The following is a 9,793-nucleotide window of genomic DNA, read 5'->3' as shown; positions in this document are numbered from 1 at the left end:
TAAACAGACAGGGGCTGGTGGGTTATCTGTTTCACCTAACAAGGAATGAACAGTGAACAGGCAATAAACTGACATGGACAGGTTGGTTATCTGTTTCACCTAACAAGGAACTAACAGTGAACAGGCAATAAACAGACAGGGGCAGGTTGGTTATCTGTTTCACCTAACAAGGAACGGACAGTGAACAGGCACTAAACAGACAGGGGCAGGTTGGTTATAGGTTTCACCTAACAAGGAACGAACAGTCAAAAGGCAATTAAGGTGGTCCAATAACACAGATAATATTCTTTTTTCAAAAGCACTTGTAAAAAAGTACTCTTTATTTAATATATATATAAATACCCAAACAAAAATTCTTTCATATACTCTGTACAAAAATTATTTTTGAGTAACAGTATTTTTTTTAAATATAAATTAATTTTTATAATCTTGGATCATAGAAATGTTTATGCAGACTAAATCCTCAACCATGGAAAGCATGGCTACAAATTACTTTGTACAGAAATTATCTCAAGTGTAGCAATTATTTAAAAAATTAACTTAATTTATTACAAACGACATGAGGGCAATGAATATGCAGATTAATTATTATACCATTGAAAGAGTTACTTCAAATCTACACTGCACTAAGATAATATTTCAAGAGTAGCAATTTTTAAGAAATTAACTTCATTAATAACAAAAAATATCACAGATATGTATATGCTGATTAAACACTCAACCATGGAAAGCATTGCTACAAATCACATCATACAGAAATTATTTCAGAGTGGCAATTAAAAATAATAAACTTCATGTATGAGAAACAAGATCAGTGAAATGTATATGCACATTACACACCCAAGAATGGAAAGCATTGCTACAAATCACACCATACAGAAATTATTTGTAACAAAAGTTAAAAAAAATTAATACATAGCAAACGAGATCACAGAAATTGAAAATGCAGATGAACATTTTTACCATTGAAAGAATTACATCAAATCTACACTGTACACTACAGAAATAATTTCAGGAGTAGCAATTTTAAAAAACTTAACTCAATTTATTACAAAAAAGATCAGTGAAATGAATATGCTGATTAATTACTTTACCATTGAAAGATTTGCAGCAAATCACATGATACAGAAATTATTTTAGGGCAGTAATAAAAAAAATAACTTCATTTATTACAAAGAAGAACAGTGAAATGAATATGCAGATTAGCTATTCAACTGTGCAACCAAACGGAATAATCGACACATAATTATGACACCCTTGAGACATGCGAATGCACGGCTGTGCAAGGTTTGCAGGATTTATGCACTTAAGTTTTCCAGAATTTTCATAGAATTTGATGTGATCAGTATTTGCCATGATATTTGAAACCACTCTGGTATTTGAAATATTTAACACCTCTACTATAATCGCAATAGAGCCATCGATCAACAGGAGAATATGATTCACTGACACATAGCGCCCATCAGATAACAATGCACATGAATCATCATTCTTCTTTCCCTTGCTGTACACAGCTGTGCAATATTTTGTACGGCCACAAAGTATTCTCTGGTAGCATTTGTAATACTGTGACACATTGGCATACTCTGTAAGAATTGTTTGTTCATCCTCAGTTAGAGCACACAGATCTCCACCCCCTAGGAGAACGAAACCATCCTCGGACTGCAAACACTTCTTCAGTCTTGATGAATTTTCTATTTCGGAGCAAAATTCAATAGTTTTTTTTGACTTCACCAGCTTTGATTGCAGCTGTGGTAATGAGCGGAAGACTATGAATTTTTTGGCCATTTCCAGAATAATTGATGATGGACACTTAGATAATTTTCTGAGGTACCTGTTTTGAGCCTCATACAAGAAAGCATTATGGGTCCAGAGAGGTCCAAAATTTTGAACGCCCTCGGCTACATGTGAGAGGAGATGAACATTATAACGCATCTCCTCTGGGCCAAAGTACTTCTGGAAATAGAAGGAGTAAAGCATCAATAACTTGTGGGCCGCATTAATTTCTTCCGATGTTATTGATTTCTTTAAAAGAATGTATGTGCTACTGCTTAGCATAGCCAGATGACGTAAATGCTTTTCTTTTAACAGATCTTGCAGGCTAGGAAACATGAAGAAGAGTAGCCAGGCCCTCCATTCACTCGCTCGCCATGTTGCAATATCAGTCAGAGGGCGAGGGTCCCTAATCACTGAGGAGTTGGACTGCAATCTGGAAATCCTTTTATCAATGATGCACTTTAAGTGCTCCATTCCCATTCTGTCGTTCATGCCAACCCAAAATTTATCTTTCCGTTCTGAGGCCAGAAGCAATTCCATGTGGTGCTTTGTTGTCCCAAGTAGAATGTTGTGCATATAGTCCACAACAACACTACATTCAAAATTAAAATTACTCAAATGCATGAGAGGAGTCAAACCGTTGACACCTCTGTAAGACTTGTCTTTGACCCCAGGCATATTCATACGTTCAAGAACTTCTTTTAAATCCCCACAGATGCTCTCATTTGATCTCAAAGGTGCAATCTCACCAATGGGGTATCGAATCCCCTTTCTCGTATTTTCAGCCCGTTTGTAACAAAAAGTACAGCCATGATAAGCATTAAACTTTTTCATGTTGAGTATTTTGTGCCGAGCCCCAGAATCTGCTATGCAGCATAGCGGTATGAGACGGCTTGTCACAGGCTCACCATCTTGGAGCCATTGGACTCCGTGTTCACTTAGCTCATTGGCCTCAGTCACAAATGGTTCCAAAATGTTTTCGAAATTGGGCTCCTTTTTTCCTACATAAAGGCCAGCTAATATTAAATATTTCGACCTCTGACCATAAGGCAATTCATTGATAGTGACATATATAGGCCAAACACTTTGAGTAGATGAATCTCCATATGCCAAGCCATCAAGGAAATAAGAATAAGAGAAGTTGTATGGGTTGGACAATATTCCTCCATTATCTAAATATTTCCTGTACACAGATCCACCATAAATGTCTGAGTATACTCCATCACAGGTTGGCTTCTGAAACCTATATTTCAGAACCATTTCTATGAAGTTTTTGTCCTTCAGATATGAGAGCAATTGCGACTTCATAGAAAGTGATAAAAAATAGTTCTGGGAACTTTTCATTTTTAAATTTGCCTTACAGTCCTCATTTGAACAATTTCCATCTAGCAATTCATCTCTGGGCCCTAAATATTTATCACATACATGGCAAAATATGAAATTTAACATTTACTTCATAATTCTCAAAATTTTTTAACAGAGATTGAATTTTCTGTGGAAATCTCTTACCAGAAATTGACTGGAAAGCTCTCAGAATGTCATTCTGGGCTGCCCAAGTTAATCCATGCCTACAACCCAAAGCTAAAGTCATAAAAATGACATCTCCAGCAGTTACATCAGTGCATGGGCATAGCTTTTCAAAGTACTGCCTATAATGGGTCATCATCATCACTTTCGGGGGGAAAACTGTGGGGGTTCTGAGATTCAACGTTAGTTGGAGAGTGGCAGGGTGAAAAGGTGGATTGCATTCCAAGGGGTGTTGGTGGTGCAGATACCGATGACCAGGAATGGTTCTAGCCTTGCAAACCTTGTGAAGAGTAAGAATAGGATCCATCAGAAGAAATGCCACCAGAGCCTTCTTCTGAAGTATTGGGCTGAGAAATGTCCTTTTTATACTGACAATGAGGCTTCTTGTATGACTTTCGCTTCTTTCTCCTCCTCTGTCCCTGAAAAATATAAGAAATAAAATTATCAGCTGTGAAATATATAATAACCATTTCATTATGACATGAAATATTGGTAACCAATTTGGTGAAAAGTTAACCCCCAAAATAGTCAGATTTACAGAAGAAAAGTGAGACACTTACTTCCCTAACTGCCGTTGAAGGAACATCACAATTAGTGTTACTCGAGGATGTTGAGCCATCGTAAGAGACATAAGAGCAACTGAATCTTTCGGAGTCTCCTACCTGTGCATGAGAAAGTGAAAATAAACAACACACTATCAGCATCATTGGATGAAGTCTACCACAGTCATTGCTCATCATTACACTTAGCACTGAAGCATTCTTCTTTAATCTCTGGGGGATTTCACTTCAAATCAGGCAGAGGGGTGTCAGGTGACCATCACCAATTTCTCTGAAAGTTATATACTTATATGAAAGCAGTATCCTTACAATGAATAATGATCACTTTATGTCACTTCAAAACCGAGCCGTTAGAGAGTTATTATCCCTTGAATGTTGCTAAGTTAGGCCTCACAGTAAAAAATGAAAAATCACATAAATGCTGATTATTGTTTCATTTAGAAGAATATGCATTAATTCACATTATGACATAACTTTCAAGTAATTTTAAATAATAATGTACAAATAGGACTTGTTTAGTAAAAATGAGTGATTATTTAACAAAGTATTATTTAAAAAGGCCACCTTTTATTTTCTTTTAAATTTCTCTTATATACTCTGCGTAAATATAAATTTGTTAGTGTCACAGCTTGTATGCATGTGTGGTTTGACCCACATTTCTGAATGTACTCCCCAGAATTGAAGTTTCTCAGGTTGTAGTTTGTGGCATAATGCTTGTCCAATTTACAACTCCAACTTATAAATTCAGGTATAAAGACACAATATTCCATATCCCACCATGAATGACTTCATTGGGTGTTAATATACCCGTACATACATTTAAAGATACCCTAACATTCAATTTCTTTATGTCCCAATCGTCGTCGGTTTACATACTTAGTTGAAGGTTTCCTCCATTATTCAGTCAGTTTGAATTGCGTTCTTTGTGTTAAGTTCTATGTATAATATTTTTTAAAAGTGAAATATGTGTGAATTTCAAAAAAAACTTTGGGCGCTGATGGGTTAAAGATCTAAAAATATGAACTCTGTTCAATCTTTCTTGTTGTCTTCTCCATAAATACTATGGTAACAATATTTTAGTAATGAAGGATCTAAGGTTTTCCCGGTGAATAGATTGGAGGAAGAGTTCTCGGGTTTCCAGCCGGGTCCAAGGGTTTATCAGCACCGACGTTTCGAAGGCTAAGTCTGCCATCGTCTTCAGGGTCAGTCACCCTGAAGACGATGGCAGACCTAGCCTTCGAAACGTCGGTGCAGAAAAACCTTTGGACCCGGCTGGAAACCCGAGAACTCTTCCTCCAATATTTTAGGAAACTTGTAATATTTGCAAACCTTATTAGTATCATAATTAACCTCAGCTAATAAAAGTTAAGTGATCAAGACAATAATGCTTATAAAAATACTCACTTTTAATATTGAAATTTGCTATCAACCTTCTGATAAATGTATTTGAAATACCACTTTTCATAACATGAGCCAAACAAGTGGTTGACCCGGCTTGTCCTGTACATAACGGGCACTTCTTTAACTAGCAACAGTAACGACAAATGGTTAAAGCAAATACTATATCTTGAAAAATGGTTTAGGCCAACACATAACAGTAAATAACCCTTTCAACAAAAACAAAAATTATTTGTAGAAAATAACATTTTGATGTTGAGTTGAAAAAACAGTACAAATGTCCCGATCGCAATGATGAAATGGCCCTTTCACTTACATAACTTTCAAATACATCGGTGATGGTCACCAGATATGATTCTGCAATATCTGCCTGATTTGAGATAAATAGGCCCCTCTGATTTGCAATTCAGTACCACAGGTTGTTAAAAACGAGGCAAGGGAAAGTATTGGTAATTTTACTTACTTGTAAGTCATATACCTAAGTAATCTAACCTCAAAATAAACTTTAAATGCTATAAATAAAGGCAACATTAAGTTTTTAACGCTTTACTACAATGAAGGCAGCCATTTACTTCAGCTGCAGAGAAATGTTTTGGAAGAGGCAAAAAGTCATAAGAGTGAAAGCAACTCTACTTTAATCTCTCTGCCATAACCGTACAAGCCCACAATAAGCTTCTTTGCATTCACTTACATTGTATTCATCTTCCAGGGCCCCATTTTCATAATCAGTAGAATTCCTGGTACCTTGTCTCTGGAGGTTCACTCCCTATACAAGAAAAAAGAACTTGAGGCGTTAATTTTTTCTCCTTTGTCTAATGCCTTGGCAGTGTAAAACAAAACATCAATTACAAGAAACTCACCTCTTGAAGCGCTGCTCTCCGCTGCTGAACTTTCCTTCTGTTGTAAAGCGTAGTTCTCGGGACTTTCCCTCCATTTAGCAAATACAGCCGGTATTTCGGCATTTTGTTCACTATCAAGCTAAAGTTGTGCTGACCTTGTCGTCAGTTGTACCTCGGGATCGTGATATGTATAAATATATATATACATATATTTAACAGCAAATTTATGAACGCAAATAAATGCCAATAGCACAAGGTGGGGAACGACGATGTTTAACCATACCAACTTCAACATCCGCCAACTACTATTTTAAAAACTGTAACAAAAACTGTTTGGCGTTCTCACCCTTGGCCTGTGCGCTTGTGACTTTCTTTTGTTAGAATATGAGAAATATTCAAGAAGAACATTCTAAAAATTTACTCACTATATATATATATATATATATATATATATATATATATATATATATATCTTATATAATGTAGACAAAGTATACCAAAAATGAATTGATCATAACTAATTTTTTTAATTAAACAAGTATGACATGTGGAATAGGTATAAAAGATAACGTTGATAATTTATCCGTATGAAAAATTTTCTGTGACACAGATACATTGCCAAAAGTTAATTTATAAGGGACGTAGAAAATTAAGACAAATCCAATAGTAAATGACGAAACTTACTACTGAAATTTAATCTCTCCAAATGTATTATTACTTTTTTGTAATTCATAAGCTTTCATCTTTACTCCCAAAATGCACTTGGCTTAATCCCGCGCATATTCTTGTGACGCTTGTGACCTCATGCTGCATGACGCCATTAGCTGCCATTAGCACTGATTTTGTTGTCACCATAGAGTCACATAGCTGTAGCTGCAACATTTATCGCTCTTTTGGTTTAGATACTGCGTCTAGTGAAAGATGGCCGATGTTCCATATAAATTAATGTACGCCACCGTGAAGTACAAGGATGGAAAGGTGGAAGATGTGCCCGTTGTGGATATTTCGGATGTGGACCATAGCAAAGGGTATGCAAGAACCCCTTTCCTCCCAAAAAGTTGTGCCGACCTCGAAGCTGGAAAATGGTACAGCGTCAGAACAGCTACGGGCAGTGCTGACGGTCGGAAGCATTCCTACTATGCTAGGATCGGAAGGATAGCAGGTAAGGTTATAATATCATATAGGCCCATCCTGTGTTCATGTGTTCGCTTTCATGTGAGATAATATTTCATGGTGAACTAGAGATTAGTGGATTTCATTATTATCGTAATTGATTTCAGCTTCTAAATCAGAATTGAGGGATTCGAAGCGTGTAAACTGGCCCGTGATAAGGTCTGAGGAGGTATCCGGAGACCCTTTGACGTCCGGAACGGAAGAGGAGCTCTTCAATGCCTCCAAAGTATTGCAGGATGCCAGAACGGTGAAAGTAAGTGCATTTTCCTATGCGAAACTGTAAGGTTGAATTTACTTTTAAATGTATTTATTACTTAAGCGTGATTTTTAAAAACCATAACGAAATAAAATTGTTTCATTTTTAAAAATATTTTTGCAGAAACATAATTCGGCGCTGCGGTGGAAAAATGATAAGCTAACCCTTGAGAAGCTATCGGAAGACGGTTTTTTCTCGATGCGAGATGGAGTAGGTGACGCCGAAAATAGTGGGTCTTCCGAAAAGGGTTTAAACGGGAAAGAAGAATTGGTAAGGCTCCAGGAGCGTGTTAAGGTTTTGGAGGGTGAATTGAGGAAGGAGAGGGCCTCGTCAAAGCTGAGGGAGGAAGAGTTACGAACAGCTAAGGATGACGAGTTATTTTTTGAGAAAGTGGAGGCCATGATAAGTTCTAAAATGGAAGCCCTTCGCGAAAGCCTGGCAGAGGAAATTGCCGGTGCCATTTGTGCCAGGATGAGCCCCCTCCTGTGTAAGTGCCTTTCCTTAATAACATGTGTGGGACTTGCTTTCCACCCTACCTCACTAATTGTTTAAGTTTTGGGCTCAGAAGAGTACCATTAGGGTAAATGAGAGGAAGTCATGGTAATAGAATAATTTAATTTCCTTGCTATGTTTTTGTGAACTAGTCCATTGATACATTTAACTCGTTGGCATGTGTCATTGTAATGAAAAAAATCTAGTTCTTGTTAATCATGTTTTGAAGGCTATTAAATTTTATTCCATATTTAGTCTTCATTCTTGGAATCAGGATATTTCATACATTGCCATTTTGATCAATTATTCCCTAGTAAGTATGTAACCTTCTCTGCGAAAGGGTTATTCCGGGTCAAATCACCATTAATCATGCTAGATTTTGCCCACCATCTAAGAATTTCACTCGCTGATATGTTGAACCATGTGAATTATTTCCTCTCTTTGCAATTAAACGTGTGCTTGTTGCCTTGTGGCACTCTTTTCCACTTAGGAGAGTGCTATAGATTAGTGAGATTGATTCTTGTCAAGGTTCATTTAAATGTAGTCACTTATCTTCTTACAGGTGATAATTTTCACTCAATTATATGCATTCTTTCATCTTCTTACAGCCGACCGTGGTAGTAGCTCAAGAGGGGCCAGCTCTGACGGCAACCTTGCATTGGATGGTGAAATACCAAGTGCTGAGTCTTCCAAGGTGAATGCCTCTTTCAATACGTTATTTCATTATGGTATTTAAAATTATGGTTTCCTTAATGTTTTCCTTTTCTACTATAGGTTCTAATTGGGGACGTCTGGTGCAGTGGGGGAAGCTATAAATTGCTGAAGTGCAATCCAGGCAACCTGAGTTTGTGGCATAATGCCCTCTTAACAGGCTGTTATGCTGAGCCTCATAAAATGAGGGTGCGTAAAACTGCAAATACTGAAAAGTTCTCAAGAAAGTTTTTAGTTGCTGCCCAAGGTAAGACAGTGAAATCAAACTGATTACAATCAGGCTTATGTTATTAGGAAAATAAATCTAATGATGAATTATCTTTACACAGATCTGTATATGGAATGGCTGGAAGGCTGCAAAGGAGAAGGAGAAGAGAGGAAGTACAGCCCTTCCAAAGTGGTGGAGCTGGTGGCAGACTTGCCTCGCAAGTTGGCGGAGTGTGCCACCAACATGGGACCGAAAAGAGGCATCGATGCCAGAATTAAGGCAGCAGTAGCAGAGGGGCGCAGTCCGAATGAAGTTTTGGCAATGGTGTCTCCCAAGGCGAGAGCTAAATTTGAGGAGCGCCAGGTAGTGAGGCAGGCCAAGAGGACTGCAGATGATTTACTGGGGCAGGCTGAGGCCCCTTCCGATAAGCAGGCAAGGGCCTGTGAGGACCAAGGCAGTGAAAGAGGCAGTTTCAGAGACCATTCCCCTGTAGGGTCCCCTGTCTCACCTCCACCAACGTCCCCTGTTTTACCGCCACCAACAGGTGGAATGAATTTTTAATGTTAAAACAATTTTACTATGGAATTAAATAATCAATTTTTTATCTTCAGTTTAAGTGTTTTGATTGCATCAGAATCCAAGACCTTTTCTTTTTGGTCACCACCTTAACCTTAACATGGTGTGTCTGTGAGGTAAAAATACTTGCCGGTTATCAAGATGGATGTAGTATCACATGATTATTAGCTGGACTCCTTTAGTAAGATTTAATGCTGCAAACTATGTTGTCTTTTAAAAGGAGAAAACATTGCATCCTGGAATAATGAGAGTACAAGTATAATTTTCATGGTTTAAT

The 9,793-nt window shown here is 37.4% G+C and overlaps 1 protein-coding gene across 1 annotated transcript; it reads left to right on the top strand.

Moving 5' to 3' along the window:
• The first annotated feature begins 6,665 nt into the window (after positions 1-6,665).
• Positions 6,666-9,550, top strand: LOC124172604. The gene is made up of 6 exons (XM_046552048.1): positions 6,666-7,262; positions 7,381-7,526; positions 7,653-8,016; positions 8,630-8,715; positions 8,796-8,979; positions 9,062-9,550. Exons 1-6 carry the CDS (start codon positions 7,022-7,024, stop codon positions 9,499-9,501), a joined length of 1,461 nt encoding a protein of 486 aa, XP_046408004.1. The 5' UTR covers positions 6,666-7,021; the 3' UTR covers positions 9,502-9,550.
• Positions 9,551-9,793: the final 243 nt, after the last annotated feature.

Source organism: Ischnura elegans, assembly GCF_921293095.1.
Source record: "Ischnura elegans chromosome 13 unlocalized genomic scaffold, ioIscEleg1.1 SUPER_13_unloc_1, whole genome shotgun sequence".
Classification (NCBI taxonomy): Eukaryota; Metazoa; Arthropoda; class Insecta; order Odonata; family Coenagrionidae; genus Ischnura; species Ischnura elegans.
This window is presented reverse-complemented; position numbering and strand designations above follow the sequence as displayed.